Source organism: Pristis pectinata, chromosome 18 (genome assembly GCF_009764475.1).
Source record: "Pristis pectinata isolate sPriPec2 chromosome 18, sPriPec2.1.pri, whole genome shotgun sequence".
In the NCBI taxonomy this organism is placed as follows: domain Eukaryota; kingdom Metazoa; phylum Chordata; class Chondrichthyes; order Rhinopristiformes; family Pristidae; genus Pristis; species Pristis pectinata.
The window spans coordinates 3,831,077-3,858,808 of NC_067422.1; the positions used below are offsets into that span (position 1 = coordinate 3,831,077).

The 27,732-nt window shown below is 38.4% G+C and overlaps 1 protein-coding gene across 2 annotated transcripts in view; it reads right to left on the minus strand.

The window, feature by feature from the left end:
- tex2 (testis expressed 2) overlaps positions 1 to 27,732 on the minus strand; it is a 78,500-nt gene that overhangs the window by 21,423 nt on the left and 29,345 nt on the right. For both annotated transcript variants that reach the window (XM_052032796.1, XM_052032797.1), the window contains exons 3-7: positions 17,067 to 17,267; positions 12,539 to 12,890; positions 8,958 to 9,199; positions 8,311 to 8,457; positions 4,836 to 4,935 (exon numbers count right to left, since the gene is read on the minus strand). In XM_052032796.1, the coding sequence (XP_051888756.1) occupies positions 4,836 to 4,935; positions 8,311 to 8,457; positions 8,958 to 9,199; positions 12,539 to 12,890; positions 17,067 to 17,267 (1,042 nt within the window). The remainder of the gene's footprint in view (positions 1 to 4,835; positions 4,936 to 8,310; positions 8,458 to 8,957; positions 9,200 to 12,538; positions 12,891 to 17,066; positions 17,268 to 27,732) is intronic.

The window sequence follows — 27,732 nt, forward strand, 5'->3', positions numbered from 1 at the left end:
GAACACAACAGGAACTTGGAAAATACTTAATACCCAGCTCTTTTAAAATAAATATCTGTAGTCCTGTTTACAACCTTCAAACAGTCAGATTTTTTTATTCTTCTTCCAGGATGTAGGCATAGCAGGCGGGGCACATTCTAACTACCATTCAGGAAAGTGGTGGATAGCCACTAAATTTGCAATTGATCATTAACATATTACATTTAACACTGAATAAAAATAAAAAATACAAATATTGGAAATCTGAAAACAGAAGATGCTATAAGCATTCAGTAGGCACACAGCAGCTGTGGGAGAAGAACAAAGTCATTAGAACTACCTTTAACAATTGACTCTAGAGATGTATGAATGCATCTCAAAATAGAAAAATGTATTCCAAAAGATGAAGAAAAACAGTAAATGAAAATTTTTAAAAACTGCAGATGGTGGAAATTTGAAATAAAAACAAGTCACTGAAGTGTCTGTGGAGGAACTCTTTTAGAACAAGGAATTGAGGGCACGGATGTCGGGTGAGGGGAGAAATTTGGAGGAGATCTGAGGGGTAAGTTTTTCCCACACAGAGGATGGTGAATATCTGGAATGTGCTGCCAGAGAAGGTGGAGGAGGCAGATACAATGACAATGTTTAAAAGCCATTTGGACAAGTACTTGGATAGGAAAGGCACAGAGGGATATGGGCCTAATGAGAGCGAATGGGATTAGCACAGATAGGCATCACAGTCAACACAGATGAGGTGGGCTGAAAGGACCCATTTCTGTGCTGTATGATTCTGTGAATGAAACAGAAAATGTTAGAAAAACCTCAGCAGGTCAGGCAGCATCTGTTTCGGGTATGACTCTCACTGACTTCACTTTTCTATCCACATGCTGCCTGACCTGAGGAAATGTTCATAATAAATTTAAAAATGCAATTCTACTCAATGGGGATGCTTTGTGAAAGCATCTTAATGGATTAGTGTTGCAAGAATAACTTCAGTCCCAAAATATGAAAAGGTTAACAGAAAGGTACAGAGACACCTACAAATTGTTGAGGTTTGTTTTCAACCTTGAAACCTGCACTTATACTAGGTGAATATGCCATGGAAGTACACATATCTTGGTCACTTAATCTTCTGAACCTGAAGGTACTAGGGAAGTAAAAGTTCACACCTGACCAGTTAATGGCCAGAAATTCAGCAGTGTCTACATCTCAGAGCCCAAGCTAAAGCCCAGAGTGTTAATGGACAACAAAAGCTATGTAAATATATTAGAGTTCAAATAAAACAGGATATGGCTTTGTTTCAAAAGGAACAGACATAAAACAAAAATCAGGATTAGAGTTACAGGGGCAGCTGATTAGAGAATACCCTGAAGAAAGATGATGTGCTCTAAACGAAGGCAACACTGGCTTGTGATAAACTGGTTAGTTTGCAAAATCATTCCACAGGACAAAGTCTAGTTATTATAGCTGATAGAGAAGAGAGTCTTTGCTTAAATCCAGGATATCCATTGTGCTCCTGAGAATGTCAGAGTCTGCAAGACTAAAAATTGAGCTGTGTCACAGTGACACCAAACCTGTAAGAGTCATATTCATTGCTCAAACTCAAATTACATATTTTAGGGCAAAAATGTTGGTCATCTGAAGAATTTCCCTGACACAATTGCAGAAGCATTAAATTCTGTTTAATGACTTTAAGGATTTGCTGTGATGACAGTATTCAATGCAGCCTGAAACTTGGTGGGGTTCTACCAAGAGCTTCTAAAGCAAGTAATTAAGGCTCTAATTGAGAATTTCCTGCATTAGTTATTCAGAAACTCATGAAAATGCTATGCAACCTGTAGAAGTAACATTCAAATATTCAAGATTTGAATTTATGGGCCAATTTGGTATTGGTTTATTATTGTCACTTGTACCAAGGTACAGGGAAAAGCATGTCTTACAAACCTATCGTACAGGTCAATTCATTACACAGTGCAGTTACACTGAGTCAGTACAGAGTGCATTGATGTAGTACAGGTAAAAACAATAACAGTAGAGTAAAGTGTTACAGCTACAGAGAAAGTGCAGTGCAATAAGGTGCAAGGTCACAACAAGGTAAATCGTGAGATCATAGTCCATCTCATCATACAAGGGAACTGTTCAATAGTCTTATCACAGTGGGGTAAAGCTGTCCTTAAGTCTGGTGGTACATGCCTTCAGGCTCCTGTATCTTCTACCTGATGGAAGAAGAGAGAAGAGAGAATGTCCTGGGTGGGTGGGGTCTTTGATTATGATTGAGTCAAGGAACAGTAAGGAATTAGTCTTTACAGTATTCATTCAGGCTCTAAATCTGCATTCTGAATTGAGGATTTTATATCTCAAGATAAATCCCAAAGACACTTCTTTGACCACATGTAATTTATACTGAACAGGAAAGAGATAACCATGGGTTCCCTTATGAAGTGCAGCATGCTGCAGAATAGAATTTGAAAGTTATGGGGCTGCTTTTCATTAAGATCAGCTTCAAATGTGCAGAGGCAGGGATAAATTCTTAGGGTCTTCAAAGTTAAGGGCACAAACATGGAAAGTGTTACTCCTAGAGAAGCTCTGGATATGATTTGACATGGACAAAAATAGAATGATAAGAGGTAGGTCCCAATGAACTGAATGAGAACAAAAAGCACAGATCAAGGACAATGAAGGAAAATGTATCCATGAAACCACTGGGATCCACTGCAATCAGATCTGCAGTGTCAGTATCTCAAGATACTGTGACTCAGCCTTGATGAGCTACAGTCTGAGATTTGGACTTTGCAATGTACTGGGAGAGGGAAAGCTATCTGGACGCTTTGCATCTGAGGTTAAGTACTATACAATTGTTTAGTCAAGAGAAACAGGAGAGCGAGAGGCAGGTATAGCCATGCAGAAGGTAGAGTTGCAGGAACTTCGACCCTTGCACTTGTCCAATAGCTACAAGGTTCTTGCATTCTGTGTGGATAAGAGCAGATTGCAGGGTGGATGCACAAACTGACAACAGTACCATGGTATAGGAAGCTTTGAAGTTGAAGTGAAGAGAAATGTGGTAGTAATAAGGACAATACAGTTAGAGGGGAAGACACAGTTTGCTGCAGCCATGTGAATGAACCCCAAAGAACAAGTTACCTTCCTGGTATCAGGGTTAAAGACATCAGGACTGGAAAGCAGATTTCAGTGGGACTGAAAAGATCTAGTTTTTGCTGCTCCATGAGGGAATCAATAACACAGACATGGCAATAGAGAATATTTAGCTTAGAAAATGTGAGCAGTGAGGTCCATATTAATAAGCAGAACAACTAAAGGTGAAAGTCTCTGTTTTCCTATCTGTGCTATGTGCAAATTGCTACAAAACCAGAGAACTGAAAGCACGGGTCAAAGATTGACGTGGGAGAAATGGGCTTCAGTTCACCGTGCACTGCCACCTGTATTGGGGAAAGAGGGAGCTGCTCTTTTAGGACATTCTTTAAGTACCATACAACTGAGGATCTGGAGAGAATAAGGAACTGAAGGGAATTAATAAGGTAAAGAAAATAGGGGAGGGGAGATGAGAATATAAAATTTATGATATGGTGGAAGGCAGGAGATTAAATGACAAAAGGGTGATGATCCAAGGAGAAAGAAAGCAAAAATGTGGCAAGAAACAAAAGATGGGTTTGGAAGAAACGAAATGGGAAATAGCAAAATCATATCTCAAGCTGTTGATTGCATTGCTGGCTCCAGAAGTTGTAATGGAATTAGTTGAATGAGATACTGCGTTTTGTCCTTGTATTGAACTTCATTTATATAGTGTAGAAAGGCAACTGTAGAGCACTCCACACAAGAACTATTGACAAAGCAAAAATCATTGGACCAACAATGGGCCACTCAATCTCTCAAACCCATTCCACCATTCAGTGCAAGGATATCCATTTGTAACCTAGTCATTCATCTATTTTCTCTGCATACTCTCCCGTATCTCTTGATACCATTGGTTAACAAAAAAACTATAATCTCAACGTCAATTGGGAGTATTAAACCTAACTCGGGTGTGGGTATTTCCATCATGTTCAATTGAGCCAGCTGCCATTTTCAGGCCTGTACAATTATTTGTGAAAGCAGATTTTGGTTCAGTTTTATTTTCTCCAATCCACATTTCCCCTCTCCATACAGCCTCCCATTCACTATGTGATCCTGAAGGTTCATCCTTTTCCCCTCATCTAATTGTTTTCCTTCCAATCACCCCTTAAACACTAATGACATCTTAAGTTATGGCTCTGAAAACCACCACAAGGCAGTACAACACAAGTAGTACCTTGAGCTTTAGAAATGGACCTCAACTGCATCTTAGTACACCAGGCTAGTAACTAGAGAGTGGTGTGAGGAAGAGAAGAAATAAAAGCACTTAGGACCATATCCAATCGTAAACCCCTATTTGGTTCACCAACATCCTTTAGGAAAGAAAATCTGCCATTCTTACCCAGTGTGGTCTATATGGACTCCAATCTGAGACCGTAGTTAACTCTTAACTGTACTTTGAAAATAGCCGAGCAAACTATTCAGCTCAAGATTTATTAGGGATGGGCAAGAAACATGGCCTTGACAGCAATGCCCACATCCTGCTAATGATTAAAAAAAACTTGTTGAGAACCAGGTTGTTTGTGGGAGATGGGAACACATACATTTAAGACTATAACCCACTATATCCATACTGGAAAAAAAAACAAATTTAGAAAAACACCAATCTGATGCCAAAACAATTCTCTGTAACTGACTACTTGATCTACATCAATGGAAATGTTGGTACAATTTTGAATCAGAATAAATGCCACAGACCATTCACGAAGGCCATTAACTGCACTTACCCTGGTAATTAACACAAGGTTTTGAAGCTTGACATATTCTTGGCATAGCAACTCCCATATCAAGTTCAGTCAAGGTCAGCTCATTCATAAAATATGGCAGCTGTAAAATATAATATATAAAAAGTCAGATTTTCAGAGGCTCTATAATTGATATCATGAAACTAAATCACATCTCTTCCCTCCACATCCTCAGATGTGTCTTCACCATCTATGCTCAGTAAAATTCAGCCAGCCAGTAATAAATCCACAGGACTAATCATTTTGCCTCGAAGTTAAACATAACAAATGTTCAGGGAAACAGCAAATGGTGTAGGTGACTTCATCTTGCTTCTGGTCTAATGCTGGGAATGCTAGCTACTGAAATACAACACCACAAACGAAAAAATGCTTCCACACTCCAGCATTGATCTTGCCGACTTTCCCCTTTTAACAACTTTAATAAAGGTGTATATACAGTATAAGTGAACACAAGTAGATGGACATTCGTCCCCTCGCTCCTGCTCTGCCATTATTATGGCCGATTTTTCACCTCAGCATCACTTCCTGTGCTAATTTCATATCTCGGTTCTCTAAATATCCCTAAGTTATCAACCTCGACTAGAATATATCCAAAGACTAATCCTACACAGATCTCCAAGGAAAAAATTTCCAATGGTTCAATATTCTGTGGGAAAAAATTTCTTTTCATCTCCCATAGGAGTGGCCAGTTTTTTTTTTATTTTGAAACTGTGAACCCTGGCTATATCTAATCTGTTAACCCTATATCTAATCATAAGAATATTGCATGTTTCAATGAAATCTCCTCTCACTCTTTCAAATTCTGAAGGGTTCAGGCCCATTCTGCTTAACCTCTGCTGAGGAGGCAATCCCTTCATCCTAGAAAGCTGTTGAACCTTAATGGCACTGCCTCTATTACAACCATAGCCTTCCTTAGATAGGGAGATTTGGGCCTGCACACAGTACAGCTGGTGAGGTCTCATCAGGGTTTTGTATAATTTTAGTAAGGTGTCTTTTTGTGCTCAAATCCTCTTACAATAAAGGCCAATGTACTGCTTGCCTTCCAAAATGTTTGCTGTACATACACATCAACTTTGCGATGTGTTCGTATATGATTAGAAAACAATTAGATTTGAATGTAATTGGTTCCAACTCCGAGCAAAGCCACTTTGCCTATGCTTTGACATGAAAACAATTGAAACAAAGTCATTTCAAATGGAGTCTATTTTGATGTCAATGGTGAACAAACAGCACTAGTCATTAATGACACTTACCAACAAACTATATGGGCTTTGTGCCGGAAATTTTAGTGATTAGAAATCTAAACCTGCAGAGGAATTGGCACTGGTGTGAACAGGGCAAGTTACTGGGTTCTATTAAAATCAGACCCTAGAATCCTTACACAGACATGCAGAGTTAGAATATTTAGTTTAATGCCAAATTATAAAACAAAGCAGAGAAGGAAAGAAAGAGGGAATTAAGATACAAGGGGAAATGAAAAAGATGAAGAAGAGCATTATTTTCCAACTCTTGGAAAAGTAAGTGCAGAGTAGTCTTACATACTTCCAGTTAGCAAACCAACATAAAATGGCACTGAAGTCTTTGGCAATTTACTAGAAAGATTACAACAATTAAGTGAAATTCTGAACCTGATAATAGTGCAAATAGTTTTAAAAATAGTTTATGTCTTATTTTATCAGTAGAAAAAACATCTAAAGAAGTTGCTGTGATTAACTGCTTCTGAATTTATAAAATGCAATATTTATTTCCAAATTTGCATCTTTCCATTAAAAATTGTATCACTGACCATGTTCCCACTTAAAGACTCTGTAAATTCCAAGACCATGTGGAGAACTTTAGACTATGTTTATAACAACATTGCAAAAAATCTGATGTGCTTTGAAAAGTTTTGTCATGAAAAGCACAAAATAAAAAAAACACTAATCAAACAGCATGGGCAAAGTGTCAGTTGCAAAGCACATGTGAATGTATGGTCCCTACAAAAGAGTTAATGCATTTGAATAGTTATCAAGCTATTTGTTTAAATCTTCTATGGAAAGAAGAAAATTCAGATTTGAATACACTGTCACACATCCATGACCTACTCTAGTTTCTCTAGAAAGGTTTCAAGTTAATGACTTTCCACTGAAGAAGCCATTTAACCCTTTGCAAATGTCGTATTGTTTTGCCGTCTGACATGAGACTGGCAGTTCTTTTCCACCATCAAATAAATACGAAACAAAAACCTCAATAATATTGTTTTTTTTAAATAAAAATTATAGCAGATATTGCCTCACGCTCAGGTCAAATCACCACGCAATAGCAATGTTTCGTTCTACCAAGCTGAATTTTAAATTCTATATTCTAGACACTAGAAGTGCCTATTTAATTTCTAACATCACCTGCATCCAATCTTGCTGCTTTGATTATTGAAACTCTTACTCAGTCCATCATTGCTTCTAGTCTTCTTGTTAAAAGAATTGAAGTACTTGGTTAAGTTGACCCATTCACTGTCCTAACAGGTTTTGCTCTGTGTCATGATTCCTATTCTGAATCATACAGCATGGAAACAGGCCCTTCAGCCCAATTCATCCATGCCCACTGTGTTGCCCAACGAGCTAGTCCCATCTGCCACATTTGGCCCAAAGCCCTCCAAACCCCTCCTATCCGTGTACTTATCTAAGTAGCTTTTAAATGTTGCAAAAGTGCCTGCCTCAACCACTATTTCTGGCAGCTCATTCCAAATACACACCACCCTTTGCATAAAGAAGCTGCCCCTGATGTCCCTTTTAAATCTCTCACCTCTGACCTTAAACCTATGCCCTCTTGTTTTTAACACCCCCCTCCCTGGGAAAAAGACAATGAGCTGACTTAACATACTTAAACACCCTTCCAAATATTCTCAAAATATATTCAGAAATATTGCTAGTGCGAAACTTTGAAAGCTGTATCAGAGGCCTAATATATCTGTTCCCAGTATCCAGGGAACAATCTTGGAATTTGGCTTCAAGACACATTGATTCTAATATCTTTCTGGCACATTCAGTGAATGGAGAGCTTCAGCAGCCATTGGTACAATGAGATCACCACTCTCTCTCTTTTTAACAATAACTTCCCAAACCCCAACCCTCCACCAAATCTCACAAGCAATGACACGTTTGATATAACTCTGCATTAACGTTAGGCGATAAAAGGATAAGAATATGGAAACAGATTTTAAAAATTGTTTGCAGTATTGAATAGCTTGAGATGTCCAGACTTGTGTGGACTTAGGATCGGGCATGGGTGATAATAAGTAATTGGTCAAATTGGTCCCATAATGAAACAGACTTGTTAAAAAGTGCAAACTTTTCCAATTTCAATTAGCAGAGATAAATAAAAATCCAACTCAACATCTGGATCAGAAAATTATATTGCCTGTGAACAAAGTTACAGATAAACTTTGATACAGGTGAACTGTAACATGTTGAGCACATACCCTAATTTTGCTGAGTTTCATCTGGATCTTCCGAGACACCAAGTTAGACCAGTATTTTTCACCCAAGAAGTCCCAGAAGATTCGCCCAAGCAATGCATTGACCCAAGCCACTCGTTGTTCTGTGTCCTCATTCTGACTGGTTGGCAACTATCATGTACAGGAGTATTAAATGATTCAAAATGTTAATCCACATGCATTGTTACGAGTACACCAGGAATCTTAAAACTGCTAGGATGACATGCCTAACTTGTTATACAAAACTGCATCAAATTTGCTACAATAAATGTGAATACTTTACATTTTCATAAGATTTCATACATCAACCTGATATCTGGTATTTGAGATGAATTATTAGAACCAATAATTCCACCTAAAACTTAAAAGATAATTCTAATATTAAGCAGTTAGACTTGAATTTCGGTTGTTTGTTGGTGTACATGAATGAATCCAGCTACAAGGAGAAGGTTTAACATCTTCTCATTCCTTCTTGATGAGAATCAAATATGTAACATGGATAACATTTAAGGGGACATCTTCAGGGTCAACTGTCCTACTTTAAAAGTTGTTCCACAATCATTTGTTTTTAATCCGAGAATGCTGTGGATTGAGAGAAATACAGCAAAGAGCACAAATTTATTTTTTCTTACCTTAGCGGTGGGGCTACCTTCTGCACTGTGGATAGGACTAGAGTTAGGACTGGAAATTTCTTCAGGAATGTACTTTGCCATATATACAGCATAGTCCAGAAACATTTTCTGACGCACACCAGATATGAGATCTTTCTGTTTGGGATGTGACACAATTTCTTCAACACTTCCTTTACTGCTGTTGCGACTATGTGTCAACATTCCGGATTGGCTATTGTTTCTACTGTGTGATGGCACAAAACCTAAAGTGAAATGCAATTGATTAGTCAAGACTGAGTTATTCTACAGACCTCGCAAGAGTTTTACATGCAGTCTTAAAATTGTTTGAAATGTCTCTTTCTCCTGATGCAATCTGAAGTAGAACAGCAATACGAAGCAAATCCTTGCATGATTAAATGTGCCCATTATTAATCCTTAAATTACCTGAAAAGGCATTGCTCATTTCAAATGCGATTTTCCATGGCATTATTTAATTTAATGAACTGCACAGGTAACATAATGAAGTGCAGTACTGTAAAGATTTAAGTCTGAAGAAGCTTGGGACTTCCACACTAAAATACCCATCAGCAGACATCCCAAAGTTGCTTCAGTTTTGTAGTGTAATGATTTTGACATTACAACTACAGGGGAGACTGTGGATGCTGGAATCTGGAGCAACATACGGAAAGCTGTGGTTGCTCAGTGGGTCAGGCAGCATCTATGGACAGTCGACCCTTCACCTTCATCACGCCCTTCATCTGGACTCTGTCTTTCAGTACAGACGATGGGTCTCAACCAGAAAAGTCAACTGTCCGTTTCCCTTTATAGATGCTGCCCGACCCGCCGAGTTCCTCTGGCACTTTGTGTTGATCTAGATTCCAGCATCTGCAGTGTCTTGTGCCACTAGAGTTGAAGCAAAGTTCTGCTGAGAGGCAGAGAAAATTTGGTGTTTAACATGACCAAATAAAAAGTTAAAAATTAAATTACCATCCCATACATTTGAAAGAAACATCACATGCATTAACAAATGCACAAGAGTGCATATTATGTCATAGATTTTGCTTTTAGATAGCATTATGGCATTTAGACATTTTATGCTAGTTCAGATGAAGCATGTTATTTGAGAATTCTATATCTTTCTGCCTCCGCAATTACAATCCACTTTATGAACCACATTAGGAAGAAAGTCATGATGTACTTGGAGGTATTCCAATATCACACTACATTTTAAAACAAGGATGATTCAATTCCTTCCCAAGCCTTTTACAAGTGAGTAACGATATTGTAATTTTCTGGAGGAAAATGAATACATTATACTTGAAAATTCACAATAAAGTGGGCAAAGGAAATAAAATGGCACATTCCATCTAATGATTTTAAGTGAAACTGCAAACCTATTGCCGAGCTTTAGCTGGTACATGTGCTCTACTATGAAGAGCTTCACAAAATGTATTTTTGGATTTCTTTCCTTACTGTTGCCACTCTTTAAAAATACACATTTTCAGGAAAGACTTTGCCTTGATTGCCTTGGTATTCTATGTGATCAGTTGCTTCCTACTATATTGTACAAGTGATGGTTATTCATGTAAAAACACTTGCAAGTTTCTCTTTCTCCATTCCCTTGGGACTGTGAGACCCAGGATGACCAATGAAGCCAAAGCGGGAACCACAAACTCTTTCACAGCTGCGATAGGAAAATGTACTCCTTCCACTGTTAACACAGGGCTTTTGTGTACTCCCATATACAGTGCCTTCCCAAATGCACCTATTTTAAGCAGTCATGGGCCAAAGATTCCCAGGGACCAGTGAGGATGTTGCACTCTTTCCAAGGAAGGTTTGAGAACATCCAGCACACTTTGTAATCTCTTCCTGTGATGAAGCACGAAACAGCATGTCTATTTTGGTGGAGTAGTGTCAGACACACAAGTGATGACTTTGGTCCAGCGTAATTAGGGACTCAATTCTGTGGATGTTGCCTTGGGAGAGGATACTGACATTGGAAGGATAAGAAATCCAGTGGATTGGGGGTATTTGCAAAGGCAAATTAGTGGTATATTTCCAATCCTTTGAGGTGCCTGCTGTGGGTAGTCCAAGTCTCAGAAGCACAGAGGGCAGCAATCACTACTGACCGTGAGTTTTGTGCTATGTTTGAAGTTTTGATCTTCTGAAATTTTCCTCAGTCAGCTAAAGTGCTGGCACCCAGTGGTGGTGAATTTTATCACTGATGTATGCCAAGAGAGGCTCCCAAGAAAAGGAACATGGTCTAGTTTCCAGGGTCTCATTGTGATACTTTACTGTACAAGGACATTGTTGTCCAATGAGGGCAGGTTAGTAGAGGACCTCATCTTGCAAACATTGAGTGCAAAGCTCACCCCCTTTTGCGTTAGTGAATGAGTCAACGATTACTGGGAGCTTGGCTTCAGCAGCTCAAAGTTGTTTATAGGGCAGAGGTTGAATAGTTTCTTTGCAGTCCTGTAGATTATCTCCACTCCAGTGGAAGCTTGTTGGAGGCAAGGTGCAACCTTGCCCAAAGCTGTCCTCACCCAATATCAGCACATATTCATTTCAGTTTATTCATGGATAGCTATAAAAAGCAGGAATGATGAATGATTTTCCCTCCATAATCTCAGAACCATTACAATTAGAGTGCCCTTATCAACTTGACCAAGACTCACTGTAGACAGAATCCATGGTGTTTTGCTGTGTACACCATAAACTACTCAACAAATAAACTTGTTCACTCATTAGGGAAGAACCGAAAGATGGGGAGTAAACAAAAAGGCATATTAAATCTGGAGCCATGAGAAAATGTGAAATGTCTCTGGAGACAGCTGGTCAATAAATAAATTAGGGGATTAGACAGGGACTTGCCATACTGTTCAAATTACAAGTAACTGGTGAAAGTCGAGACAAAGAAGAGAAGTGAAATACATTTTCAACACAAATTTTCAGTCAAGTTGGGAAACAAAGCTTGATAGCTGCAGATTAACAGATAGTTTAATAAATGCAGGTGTAAAATTAAATAGAATTATGGGTTTCAATTCAAGGAAGTATATAAAGGCAAGTCTGCCTGTGCCTTTAGGGGAAAAAAGCAGGGCACATTCATGAAACTGATGTGTGTCATCACAGGATATAATTAGGATTAAAACAAAATGGGGATGAATTCACAAATTAAGCAGGAATCTAATAACTGAGTTCAAAATTCTTGGTGAGGATGAAAGGAGGAGGATTATTGTCACCAACCTATGAAATAACAACTTAAAATTAGTACTAGAGGCATAAAAAAGGGAGATTGAAAGAAATTATTTCATGCAAAACATTGGAATATGGACTATCACAAATGGCCATTGAAACCAAAGTATTCATAATAAAAGATGGAATGAGGTGAAAATTTGAAGAAAAATTATCAGGATAGGGAAACAGCAGGGAATTTGGATTGGAATAGACTGGAATGTCAGCACAGGCACAATGAAACAAATACCCAGCATCAGTATTTATATTTTTATGATTCTAATTCATCCAACAAGCTGCTTTCAATAAAATGCATTATCATAAGGATGTATTTTTGAAGTATCCTTTCGGTAGCATAGAAAACATCTCACCTGGTATACCACCACCTCCTCCGAGATTGGCTGGTCGTTTAGCATCAATTTTTGATTTTGAGGCTGAAATGAATCTCCTGAACCATTCCTCTTTTTCTCTACCAGTCCTTCCAAAGAGGTACAGAATTTGGTCCTTCTGGCAAATTGGCTTTGCAGAATCTTGTGAACCAGATGACTTCTTCGTTTCCTCAAGTGCAGTTTCAACTTTATCAGCAGATAACCTTTCCTCTGCATTTTCTCTTTCTGTTTGGGCCTTTGACATAAAATCATCTTGTCTGGCAAGTTCAATGCAAATTGGGTATTTTTTATTCCATATTCTTTTCCTAGCCAGATCTTTTGGAACTAAGTGTACCTGTCAAAATAAAGATCAAAATTTTACATTACAATTTGCTGTTTGTGCTTCCAAATACTGATTTTTTAATATCACATGTATGGTTGTATGGCTGACTACGATGGGAAGGTGGGATTGCTGAGGTGATGAGATGGTTTAGCTGCTCATCAATAGATGGCTGTGACATTCAGAAGTAGGCCAACAGCTGTGTTAACCAGGCAGTGAGGAACCCATACTATTTTGAGGTTATCACCTGTTAATTCAGGCTTTTAAAAACGCATGTTAAAATTGACCTTGAATTGTTTTCTTCAAAGTCTTTGTTATACAAGCTATATTGCAAGAAAACACACTATTACAGCACCAGCGATCCGGGTTCAATTCCACCGCTGTCTATAAGGAGATTGTACATTCTCCCCGTGTCTGTATGGGTTTCCTCCGGGTGCTCCAGTTTCCTCCCACATTCCAAAGACGTACATGTTAGGAGCTGTAGGCATGTTATGTTGGCGCCAGAAACCTGTGTTTTCTGTAGTTTTTCCTTTTTTGTTCTCCAACACTATTGTCAACCCCCTTATTATTGATCTAATTCCATTCTCTTTTTTTTAAGATCCTTTTTAGTCTCTATTTCATTTTTCTTCAGTCACCAATTTTCTCTGAAAACCTTTTGGGCTGCCCCTACATTATGTGTGCCTCCCACACCAATTTGTTCAATAATTTACCCTTACTTCCTATTAACTTTTTCTTGTTTAAGAACAAGAGTAAGAGTAAGATGCAAGTCCATAGCATCCTGAAAGTGGAAACACAAGTAGACAGGGTAGTAAAGGCGGCACGCGACATGCTTGCCTTCATCGGTCAGGGCACTGAGTACAACAGTTGGGAAGTCATGTTGCAGCTGTACAAAACCTTGGTAAGCCACATTTGAAGTATTGTGCGTGCATCTGTCACCACACTATAGGAAGACTATGGAGGCTTTGTATTGGTATATTATTGTCACTTGTACCAAGGTACAGTGAAAAACGTGGGTGCAGAAGAGGTTCAACAGGTTGCTGCCTGGATTGGAGAGTATTAGCTATAAGGAGAGGTTAGACAAACTTGGATTGTTTTCTCTGGAGCACTGGAGGCTCAGGGAAGACCTGATATAAATATATGTGTATGCAATTATGAGAGGGATAGATAGGGTATATAGCGCTTTTCCCCAGGGTGGAAATGTCAAATATAGAGGGTATAGATTTGAGGTAAGAGGGAGAAGTTTAAAAGAGATGTGCAAGATATATATATATATATATATATATATATATGGATTAAATTTATTAAATAAATATAATTAAATAGATATATGGAATATACAAATAAAAGAATGGTAGGTGCCTGGAATGTGTTGTCAGGAGAGGTGGTAAAGGTGGATATGACAGCAATGTTTAAGAGACGTTTAGGCAGACATGAACATGCAGGGAATACAGGGATATGGACCATGTGCAGACAGAAGGGATTAGTTTAGATAGACATCATAGTTGGCACAGACATGGTGGGGTAAAGGGCTTGTTCCTGTGCTGTACTGTTCTACGTTCTAACACAGCATCCAATATAAATTTGGGTATCAAGGGAGGGAAGATGTGAGGTGAAGGCACAAAACTCAAAACAAAGCACTACAGTATGCATGAGGGAGAGAAATGGGGGAAAGAGAACAGGGGCTGGAAAACTCAAAAATAAAAAACCGTAGGTGCTAGAAAACAAATAGAAGCAAAATGCTCGAAACGTTCAGCAGGTAGGCAGCATCTGTGTAGCGAGAATGAAATAATGTTTCAGGTCTATGACCCTTCCTCAGAATTGAAGTGACAAATCAAGCATGTGCATTTAAATTGCAGAGAAGGGAAAGGGGAGTGAGAACAGAGGGAATTTTGTGATAGAGTGGAAATGAAGGTTGTCCAGGGAACAATTTTTTTTCAGCATTGGCAGTTAGAGAAAGGAAACTGAAGAGCATGTTAGAACTAAGATGCAGAGTACAACAACTACAGAGTACTGAAGCTAAAGACAATAGAAATATGCAGCACATCATGCTGCATCTGTGGAGAGAGAGAGAGAGAGAGTTAATTACAACTTATTGACCTTGCATCAGAGATGACCAATACTGATGCGAAGGAGAAAGGTTAGTTATCTGAAATTCTTGAATTTTACTGAATCCCGAGGGCTGCAACGTGCCTACATGGAATACGAGGTCCTGTTCTTGATTTTAGGTTGGGCATCATTGGAACAGTGTAGGAAGCTAAAGACAGAGGTAAGAGTGGGATGGAGAATTAAAGTGACAGACAACTGGAAACTCAAGCCACTTTGCAGATTGAACGGAGGTGTTCTGCGAAGCAGTAACCCAATCTGGCCCATTTTCTCCAATGTAAAGGAGACCATAAAGTGAGCACCAGTTTCCAATTTAATACGTTGTACTTGTAAACACTATGTGGAATAATCACTCCCTGTCACAGAAATTCCCTGTTCTCCCCACAACTTTTTCATTTTTCCCAGTTCTGTCAAAGAGTCATTGAAAAATTACTCCTCCCATTCGATAGAGTTTAACACTGTTCATGTGTCATCTACCTCTTTGCAATAGACTCCCATCAATATTTTACCAGTTTCCACAATGTAGTTTTTCTAACCCGTCAATATGGCCACTGTCTTCCTTTGGCAGTCTTCCCCACTCAAAAGTTTCTATTCTTTCAAATGGGTGCCCTCCAACGGACATAAAAGTTCTTACTCTGTGGAGGAATTCTCACCAGATGTCTTGACCACAGTTAAATTTCCAAAATTACTATACATCAGACCTTATTATTTGCTTCCTTCTTTTTTCCTTTTACAGCAAGTAGCTTGCATGATTTCTTTTACTCCCTCTTTTCTGATCTATGTTCTTCATCTTCTCCTGGTCCAATAACACATTACTTCCTATTTTACACTTTAAACTATGGCAAGCCAGCAGTGAATGGGGAAATATTTAATACGATTTACATGAAATATTTACTGTTTCTCTCTCTAGGTGCTGCCTGGCCTGCCAAGTATTTCCAGCACTTTGTTTCCTGCTTTCAGAATGCTGTAACGTCTTCATTTTAGGGAAAGTAGAAAGTCCAAGATAAAAATATAAAATGCTGGAGATAGTCAGCAGCTCAGACAGCTTCTGTGGAGACAGAAAAACAGAGCTAATGTTGCAGGTCAATGATATGAAACTGTTCTGATGAGGTAGTCAACCTGAAACATTGAAGTACTGATGTGCTGAGTATTTCTAGGATTTTCTGTTTTTATTTCAGATTTCCAAAATCTGCAGTTGTTTGCCTTTTGAGAACCTGGATTTATATATCTTATAAATATCTTAAATCTAATAGTATACTTTTGTTTCTTATTAGTTCAATATTCATTTTATTTGAAAGGTTAAGTGCATGCTGACTATTTCTGAACTTCCAGAAAAAATAATCAAAATAACGTTTGCGATATAATAAATCTACCCGTCTTGTCTTACATTTTCATATGTTCACAGACATCAATACTTTATGATTCATGTGAAGACAGTCAGCTCAGAAAGGAAGACTGGAGGATTTGTCCATCACATAGATCTTAACAATCTTTACCAAGTAGCTTTCATAAAGTAAACAAGGGTTGTGCACCTATTTTTTCAAAATAATTCAAGTCTTTTTTTTACACTGACAGTGTTGATTTTAAGCTATAGCTTTAAAAAATGTTGTAGAATTGCAGAGTCTGGAGCAGAGTGATTTCCCCATACGCAAGTGGCACACGTGGCTGTGTTGAGCTCATTAATAAATAAACCTACAACTTTATTAAATAGGTTTTTTTTGTCAATGGAACCATAAAGGCGAGTCTATTATCACCAAATTTAGATTTCAATTAAAATTCTTATAACAGAATTCAACAAGAACAAGATCAGATTTGAATTATGAAATGATCATTATCATTCTTTCTTAGTCAAGGTGCTTTAGCTGCAGAGCTTTCGAAACACATTCAACAGTCACCCATGCATGAAATGGTGATAATCAAAAATATCTTTCACAGATCAAAATTTGTTTTGTTGCCAACAGAGTAATCAGCATTAGGAAAGAGTGCGAATTTGAGGCCCAAATGCACTGCATTCCATCAACTGTATATTTGCAAAAAAATTGTGGTTCCTCTAAAAAGAGAACTTCAGATCTTCCAGTGCCCACTCACCTTGCTCTCTGATAAATCATAAATCTTCTGACTGATGTACGTGACTTCAGGTTTGGCCTCATTGAATGAAGCTCTTCGAGATATATTTTTATTTGGCTTTGAAAGCCTTAGTACAGCTCCTTCAAGACGAATGTAGATAGAATGTGTCAGTGTTGCATGGTAGGTTTCAGGATCATAGTTGTAGATTTCATTCATCCATCCCTGCGAGAAGAAAAAAAAACAGAAAATTGAAGAATAGAAGAACTGCAGAAATATACACCATTTATTCAAGGACAACATTTAATTAAAATCAATAAAGCCAAAGTGTCTTCAAGCTTAGTATTATACAAGCATGGAAAATCATTAACACCACAATAAATGTTTTTGCCTTTCCCCTCATACTCCAATAACAATCTGAAACTTTAACAGATTTCTGGTAGTAAGTAGTTCTGTCATATTACAACCAATACAAAAAGGACTTGCATGACCAAATTTAGTATTAAAATGAATCTATCCCTCTTCTGAAGGATCCTTAATGTAAAACATTAACTGTTTCTCTTTCGATAGATGCAGCCTGATATGCTGAGCACTTACAGTATTTTTTGTCTTTAATTCAGATTTCCAGCATCTGTGTTTCTTTTTTTTTTACTATTTGCATCCCTCTCAATTCCTGCTTAAGACTTCAGATATTTCCCCAACTAACCAGACAGGATGGTTGATTCTAGTCTTCTTAAATTATCAATGACATACCAACAGCAGGATGACAGAAACATTCATTACTTCACACAGAACACTGGTGCTTCAGACAAGTGAAACATAACAAGGGACAACTGAAATGGTTATTGTATGGAAGACAACATTTGGGCTTGGGAATTATCCTGAATGGCAACTCCACAAAATGTTTTCAACTACAAAATTCAACATCATCGTTCTCATTTTCAGAAATCTAAACAATTCCAATTACTTACAAGTATTTGAAATGGTACTTTGTAACCCTATCTGTATAGGATTTGCATCTGCTGAAAATCTATGCACTTTCCTCCAATCAAAGTAATATCTGCTTTTATATTTTTCTAAACGTCTAAAATGTTTGCAGACACATCCAACATAGATGGGACTTCTGCATTCAATGACTATTTTGTGGCACCCCTCTGGGGCCATAGGATCTTGAAAATGAGCTCCAAACTATTGAATATTTCAATATAAAAAGGTCAGGCAGCATTGACAACAACACTGCATCCCCTCCTGATGAGTTAACGCATCCTATGCATGTTTTAAACAGAAGGGGAATGGAATGACATCACCTGCCCCAACAGCCTTCAATGCACCTGTATCTACAGTCACCGTTGCAGACGTTAGATCACTCTTCCGAGACCAAACCCGCAGAAAGCATCTGGTGTAGTTGGAGTCCCGGGCTGTTTCCTTAGATCCTGTGCAGGTCAGCTGCCAGGGGTACTTACAGACATTTTTAACCTCTCCCTACTTCAATCTGTGGTCCCCATCTGCTTTAATAAGACCACTATCATTCCGGTACCTAAGAAAATAATGACTACCACCCGATGGCTCTGACATCCACCATCATGAAGTGCTTCGAGAGGCTAGTCATGGCACACATCAACTCAAGCCTCCCAGGTAGCCTCAACCCACTGCAATTCACCTACCACTGAAATAGGTTCACAGCGGACGCCATCTCCTCGGCCCTACACTCATCTCTGCAGCAACTGGACAGTAAAGGCACCTACATTACATCATTGTTTATTGACTAAAGCTCTGCCTTCAATACTATAATTTCAAGCAAACTTGTCTCCAAACTCATCAACCTGGGACTCAACACCACCTTTTGCAACTGGATCCTTGAATGCCTGACCAACAGACCACAGTGAGGACAGTCAGCAACACCTCAACACTGGGTGCCCCACAAGGCTCTTATCTTAACTCCATTTACAAGTTTGCAGATGACACCATCATAAAGGGTCGAATCTCAAATAACAATGAGTCAGAGTATAGGAAAGAGAGAGAGCCTTGTGGCATGATGTCATGACAACAACCTTACCCTCAATGTCAGCAAAACAAAAGACCTGGTCATTGAATACAGGAAGGGGAGTGGTGCACATGCTCCTGTTTACATCAACGGTGCTGAGGTTGAGAGGGTTGAGAGTTTCAGATTCCTAGGAATGAACGTCACCAATAGCCTGTCCTGGTTCAACCATATAAATGCCAAACACGAAACTGCAGAGCATTGTGGACACAGCTCAGCACATCAAGGAAAGCAGCCTCCCCTTCATGGACTCTGTCAACACTTACCTGCCTCAGCAAAGCAGCCAACATTATCAAAAGACCCCATCCACCCCGGACAATCTGTTTTCTCCTCCCTTCCGTCAGGCAAAAGCCCGAAAGCACCTACCACCAGGTTCAAGGACTGTTTCTATTCCACTGTTATAAGATTATTGAACAGTCACCTAGTACTATAAAATGGACTCTTGACCTCACAATCTACCTCGTTATGGCCTTGCACCTTATAGTCTGCCTGCACTGCACCTTCTCTGTAACAACTTTATTCTGCATTCTGTATTGTTTTCTCCTGTACTAACTCGATGTACTAATGTGATGAAATGATCTGTATGGATGGCATACACATGACAATAATAAACCAATTTATCAATAAACATCTACAATCAGGTTTCTTTAATTAGGCAGAGCAATAGTTAATGAAACACTGATGTTGCCAGGAAACACAAGCACATAATAAATGTTATATAACAGTCAAGGTTCTTTGCAATGGTGCCAGCCAAAGCCCACAAACTCATTAACCAGATACAAGAAACCTTAAATACTGAACACATTGCAATCTTAACAGAATATCTTTTGCAGATAAATATTAGGTTGCTTCAATAACCTTTCAATTTTTTATCTTCCACATATGGGAAGGCAGTGCATTGGTAGGTTAATTAGCCACTGTAAATTCCCCTAAAGTGAAGGCAAAATAGAATCTAGCGGGAGTTAATGGGAACGCACGAGAATAAGTGATATTCAGTGCAATGGATACTTGGTCAGCGCTGACCCAGTGGGCCAAAGGACCTGTTTCCATGGTGTTTAATGAGCCACACTATAACCAATCTGCAGTACTAAGGTACGTAAAAAGATACAGAAGAGAGGAAGTGAAAGAAAAAGTAGAAATAAACTAAATCAAAAGCTCAGTGTTTGTAATAGTTGACTTTCAGTGCATGAAGGACTGTTTAGCAGTGAGATTGATAACACCACTAAGCAGGATAATTGATTGAAATGGACAAACCCTAACTTTGTGGCAAGTTTCCTTGTGATTCCAGGTACTGATTAAAGGAATTTCACACTATTCAATACACTTGAATAAGAAACAGTGAGGTTCCATTTTCATACAGCTTGCAAGAATGGTACATCTTTTTGGTATTGGTTTATTATTGTCACTTGTACCGAGGTACAGTGAAAAGCTTGTCTTGCAAACTGATCGTACAGGTCAATTCATTACACAGTGCAGTTACATTGAGTTAGTACAGAGTGCATTGAGGTAGTACAGGTAAAAACAATAACAGTACAGAGTAAAGTGTCACAGCTACAGAGAAAGTGCAGTGCAATAAGGTGCAAGGTCATAAAAAGGTAGATCATGAGGTCATAGTCCATCTCATTGTATAAGGGAACCATTCAATAGTCTTATCACAGTGGGGCAGAAGCTGTCCTTAAGTCTGGTGGTTCAGCAAACTCCAATCTTGACTTAATCAAAGAAAAGTCACAACGTAGGAGGACATCATTCGAACTCTCGAGTAGAGATCTGCTCCATTCAAGAAAAATTCCGCAAGCTCCCATCCTTTACCTTCTCCCCATAGCCAAGCAATTCTTTCCTGCAAGGTACAGTACGGTAGCGTAGCGATTAGCATAACACTATTACAGTGCCAGCGATCAGGGTTCAATTCCCGCCGCTGTCTGTAAGGAATTTGTACATTCTCTGTGACTGTGGGTTTCCTCCAGGTGCTCCAGTTTCCTCCCAAATTCCAAAGATGTATGGGTTAGTAGGTTAACATGGGTGTGATTGAGCAGTGCGGGCTCGTTGGACCAGAAGGACCTGTTACCGTGCTGAAAAAAATAAAGTTTAAAAAAAAAGTACCTAATCAGTTCCCTTTTGAACGTCACAATTAAATTTGCTCCACTACTATCCCTGCCAATGCATTCCAGAACCCCTAACTAGTTACTGTGTAATTTTTTTGCACCCCCCATGTAAGTTTTGTTTCTTTTACCAATCACTTTTATACTATGCCATGTAGTTTTGACCTTCTCTACTTCTACTCTCTCTGAATTCTTTGCAATTTCAAATACTTCCATCAATTTCCCTCTGAACCTCTTCTGTTGCAAGGCAAACAACCCCAGCTTCTCCAATCTCAGCTGTAACTAAACTTCCTCATCTGCAGAATCACCGTAGTAGAAAGCAGACGGTTGTGGTGGAGGGAGTGCATTCAGATTGGAGGGCTGTGACTAGCAGTGTCCCACAAGGATCGGTTCTGGGACCTCTGCTTTTCGTGATTTTTATTAATGACTTGGATAAGGGGGTAGAAGGGTGGGTTGGCAAGTTTGCAGATGACACAAAGGTTGGTGTTGTGGATAGTGTAAAGGATTGTCGAAGATTGCAGAGGGATATTGATAGGATGCAGAGCTAGGCTGAGAAGTGGCGATGGAGTTCAATCCGGAGAAGTGTGAGGTGGTACACTTTGGAAGGACAAACTCCAGGGCAGAGTACAAAGTTAATAGCAGGATTCTTGGTAGTGTGGAGGAGCAGAGGGATCTGGGCGTCCATATCCACAGATCCCTGAAAGTTGCCTCACAGGTGGATAGGGTAGTTAAGAAAGCTTATGGGGTGTTAGCTTTCATAAGTCGAGGGATCGAGTTTAAGAGCCGCAAGGTAATGGTGCTGCTCTATAAAACTCTGGTTACACCACACTTAGAGTACTGTGTCCAGTTCTGGTCACCTCATTATAGGAAGGATGTGGAAGCGTTGGAAAGGGTGCAGAGGAGATTTACCAGGATGCTGCCTGGTTTAAAAGTATGGATTAAGAGGAGAGACCAAGGGAGCTAGGGCTTTACTCATTGGAGAGAAGGAGGATGAGAGGAGACGTGACAGAGGTGTACAAAATATTGAGAGGAATAGATAGAGTGGACAGCCAGCACCTCTTTCCCAGGGCACCAATGCTCAATACAAGAGGGCATGGCTTTAAAGTAATGGGTGGGAAGTTCAAGGGAGGTATCAGAGGAAGGTTTTTTTTACCCAGAGAGTGCTGGGGGCATGGAATGCGCTGCCTGGGGCAGTGGTGGAGGCAGGTACATTGGTCAAATTCAAGAGATTACTAGATAAGCATTATGGAGGAATTTAAAATAGAGGAATATGTGTGGGAGGAAGGGGTTAGATAGTCTTAGGCGAGGTTTAAAGGTCGGCACAACATGGTGGGCTGAAGGGCCTGTATTGTGTTGCACTGTTTTATGTAAACATCTTCATTTTCCAGATGGTTCCAGAACAGGACACAATGTTGCAGTTGCAGCTGAACCAATTTGATAAAGGTTCAACATAGCTTCTTTGTTCTTGTACTGCATGCTTCTATTTATAAAGCTTTTTTTAAAAAAACATTCTCAACCTGAAAACATTTTTATAAAAAGTTTATGCTAATATCCATTTATTGAAGTGCAAAGAACGATAATTTATGTCATGTTCGACAACTTCAAAGTTCCACTTATCATGGTCACATTATTACTGAAGTTGTTTGATTTGCACATTAATAACAATCTCTTGGTAAAAGGGTCGTTTTTCATGCTCTGGGATCTATTTAATTTACTATAAGAAATTGTAGAAGTCAGTTCACAGGGCATGAAGACTCTAGAACTTGCTTTTTTCTTTAGGCAATGGAACAAGTAATACAGAAACAAACCATTTACCCCATCAATCCACATTGGAATTTATGCTCCACTCCTCTTTCCGTGCCTTCTCATCTATCAGCATTACCTCCTATTCTCTTCTCCCTGCTTAAACATTAAAAATCTTAGCTTTTCTTTCCTCAGTAGCTTTTGTCTCAATAATGAATCATCACATTTGGATGAATACTTCATAGAATCCCTGTCGGCTACCTCACATGAAGTAAACATTACAGGGAAACCAAAAGGTTTTTGTACAATTTCATAATCCAAGATCAAACTGATTTTCACTTTTTTTTAGTTCTTGCATACACATGGATCTTTTAAACAATGGAAACCCAAAAATTCAGTACTGGTCTGAAACCTGCATCTCCAAAAGAGCACAACTTTGATATCAGGTAACTTCCTCATATAAGAACAAAATACTGTGGATGTTGAAGGTCAAGAATTAAAACAGAAATTACTGGAAAATCAAAGCAGGTCAAATGGCATCACTGAGAAACAGAATTAACATTTCAGATTGAAGATTTGTCATCTTTTCAATTATAAATTATGTTAATAAAACAACTGATTGCCATTGATATACAGCAGATAAAGTTTTTGCATTCAGTATCTTAAAGACAAACCCTGTGTCAAAGCTAAAGCCAGTTTTAATCCACCTTGATTTACATCTCTAATGTAGTGCATGTTACAATACATAAATTTTCTTGAACTCACAGAGCTGTTTCCATCCTGAGAACATTCTGTCCTAAGCATTTTTAATGAAGAAATCATAATTTAGAGAAAAAAAATATAATCCCAACAGCATAAAGTTAACAAGGTAGGATTTGTACAGAAGATTTTGAAAACATCACTGCCACTGTACATATTTGGGATCTTACTGGCAAAGTTAAAGTATTGGTGAAATTAAGCTTATCTTTATTATTCATTTCCAACTCATTTCCATGTCTTTGATTTATAGAAGTTTGAAAAATCCAACAATCAGTGCTTGTTTAAATACATCTTTGTACATTAACAGTGAAACTGAGAAAGTTACAAGTTGCTTTACTATACAAAATCTCCATGGGGATTCAAAATGGAGCAGAGCAGTTCTGCCAAAATTTATCCCTCGACCATCACTAAGCAGATTACTTGGTCATTTATTTCATTGTATTGGCCCTTGCAATACAGAAATTGTTTGCTATGCTTCCTTATGCCAGAAAAAAATGAACAGAGCTCTTCATGATTTCAAAATGCTTTACAATAAATGAAGCATAATCACATTTGGAATGTAGGAAAAACTAAATCAACTTAAGCAAGGTCCCACAGACAAGATTGAAATGTGTACCAAATCATCTGCTTTGGAACACAATGTGGGAAAAATATTGCACAGGATACTGAACAAACTTCCCAGGGAATCTTTTACATCCACCCAAATCTGTTAAATGTGATGAATATTTGGAATGAGCTGCCGGAGGTAGTGGAGGCAGATAATATTACGATGTTTACAAGGTATTTGGACAGATACTTGGAGCATAGGCAAATGGGATTAGCATGGATAGGCATCATGGTCAGCATTGACGAAATGGGCAGCAATGGCCCGTTTCTGTGCTGTATATTTCTGCAATTCTATAACCTCAAAAGATCTTACTGGCTGTGAAGTAATTCAGGATGCCCTGAAAACACAAACCATAAAAGTGGAAGTCCTTATTTTTTGCAACTGGAAACTAAATGAACAAAATGATGTCTAACAATCCCAGAAAATTAACTTGCTTTCCAAGACTTATGTTCAATTATTGAGAAGTCTTTAAAGGCTTTTAGTAAAATAACGAACTTAAATTTCAGAAGTCAACTTCCAGACACAAATTCAATGATGATGTTATGTTTATTATTTAAATGGAATTTCTGAAAGAATGCCATTATTTCAACGAAATAAATAAGGCCCTGCTTTCATTCACATGAATAAGTCTAAACTTGGTAATGCAGAATTTACATTACTGTAATTAACTTCTAAACAATGAGATTGATAGCACTGCACAGGGCAAGTTGGTTATTCCTGCATTTTCAGCTGCATGTTCAAAAGGATCTCATTACCTAGTTTACTTAAAAAAAATGAAAATAATTCTTTTCATTATTAGTTGGAACATTAGAAAACCTAAAACCACATATCAAAGAGATCTGTACAGACAGGCAAGACAAAAATTATTAGAAATCTTGATTGCATGCGACATACAGCAAATTGTGAATAAACAGAAGAAAGCTGGTTAGGTGGAGGAAATAGCTTGAATATGATCCTGCTGCATTTTAAACAAAAAAACTCCAACAAGGTGTTCAGATGGGAAATACGTAAATTGATAGAGTCCCATTTAAAGATGGAAAAATGACAAGAATTTAATTTGGAAAAATGACAAGAATTTAATTTGGAAAAATGACTATGCCCCAATGCTTAGACAGTGTCCATTGGGATTCATCTGTATCAAGCTCCATTCAAGCAGCCATGAAATCAGAGATGAATGGACTGGAACAGACAGATTTACTTGAAAAGATTGACCAAAGAAAGACTGACATCAGGAAGTGATAATTTGCAACTTATTCATTTTCCAAACTCTCAGCAAAAATGCTGTTGGGGGTTGGGGGGGGGGGGGGTGGGGAAGCAGGGAAACCTTATTTAACAGCTAAATTAGTTGAGTGTTTACGAATAGCAAGGCGTAATAGCTCTAACATACTGGCTATCAATCATCAGGGCTGTTTCATGCTGCCATAAGTGCACTAAATATTTCAAGCACTAAAAGATCACATTTTAGAAGATTTACATGATGGTACATTTCAAATTTTTTAAACGAAGAGCCACCTAACTGGAATTTATGCAAAGTTGACAAAGTGAGTTTGCCAAAAATAGAGCGTGTGGGTTCATAGATTCATTAGTGTCAACCACTACCAACAAGCTTGAAAAAGGCACGACTTAAACGTGCATCCAAACTGACATTGTTCTTGGTAATATTTAAACAACAGATGATCCTGTATTCCCTCTCTGCCACAGTGGATCACAAGTTTCTAAAAAAAAACTACTCAAAAATAAAAGGCTTCCCTTGAACAGGAAAAGATAATGAAGCACAAACTGCAAATCACAGATAATGACACCATTAACTTCTGTTCCAATAATAGTACTTCCAATTCACACGATGGCCGCAGAAACAGACACATTGCTTTTTAGAGTGAGAAAAGTGGATATTACAAGTTAGACTAAGTAGCTGAAGCAACTTATAAACCAAAATGAGTATTAGAAAATGTTGTGATCAGTTGTCAAGCAACAGCAATGAAGGACTTCACGTAGGCTCAGTGGAGTGTGAAATTTCTGCAGGTTGGAGTTTGGGAGGCCAATCTAGGCTTGAAGAGTCCACCCTTAAGGTGACCTACACAAGCAGAATTTAAGTTGTAGTGAAAATGAGGCAAGGGAAACAACCTCTCAGTGTGTGATTGGAAATAAATTTCTGGTAAAGAGCTGGATATAGAAAGGTTGTTGTCAAGCAGGAGACTCGAATGATTTGGTTCAAATTGACTGAAGTAAGTCAGCTAAGGAAGATCAAGAAGCAGAGCATCTGTTAACCAGAATAGGGGAAGTAATTCCCAAATAAGTTTTGGACAGACAGCCAAACAGCAGAGCAATTATGGAGTGCTTGACAGTGACAGAGATAGCACCAGATATCAATGGCACACATGGAAGCAGACACTTACTATGTCATCAAGAGGCAAAGTGAACAGGAAAGAATTGCAGGATATACTAATGACTAATAATACACAACTCCCTGCTCCACGCATAGCTACATTAGGAGAGATTTGGATAGTGAAAAAGCAATGCCATTAAATGTTAATTATACTGGAAATCCATTCCATTGTTGTGTAATTCTAAACTAATTTACTTTTACATCCTAAACTGTAGCCATTATTTCAAGATTTCCCTGTGAGACAAACAGGTTCTCAGTATCTATGCTGTCAAGCTCTTTATGAAATTTTGAAGCTTTCCCCCATTGCTCCAGAGAACTAGACCCTTTCTATTTTCCCCCCACTCATAGGACAATCTTTTCATCACAAGAAATCAACGTAGTGACTTCTGATAGGAATATCCTTCCTTAGGCATAGAGACTAAACCTGTACACAGTACAAGGCAATATTGGTAAAGATCAACATGACATGCAAAAAACATATTACATTATACCCCTACCCCCATTAACAAAGGATAGCAATCCATTTAGTAAATGGCTTACTTGAGTGTTCCATCTCAGGTACGTGCTCCTATCTTCCTCCTTCATGAATGTAAACTCTTGCTATGTTAATCCTCTCATTTCCCATTGTCACCATGGTTGCTGATCTACATTAGTTCCCATCTTGGGAGTTTGTAAAATTCTCATTTCCATTTCAAAGCCTCTCCACATCAATGGCCTTCCCTATCTGTACCCTTCGCCAACCCTGAAATGTTACAGATTCCTCTAATTCTATCTTCATCTAACTTTAATCACTCCAATGACAATTGAGCCTTTAGTTGCATGTTCCCCAATCTCTAGAATTCCCCTCAGTAAACCTTTCTTTCTCAAAGTGCTCTTAAAACCCAACACTTCTGTTGCTTTCTAACAGATAATGTGGATTAATGTCAAATTTTGTTTGATAAAACTCATTGGATCTCTCTATTATGTTAAGGAAGCTAAATAAATGCATGCTGTTGCAAACCACTACTCTACAATTCACAAATTACAAAATACAATGTACAAAAATAGTCTCTTTT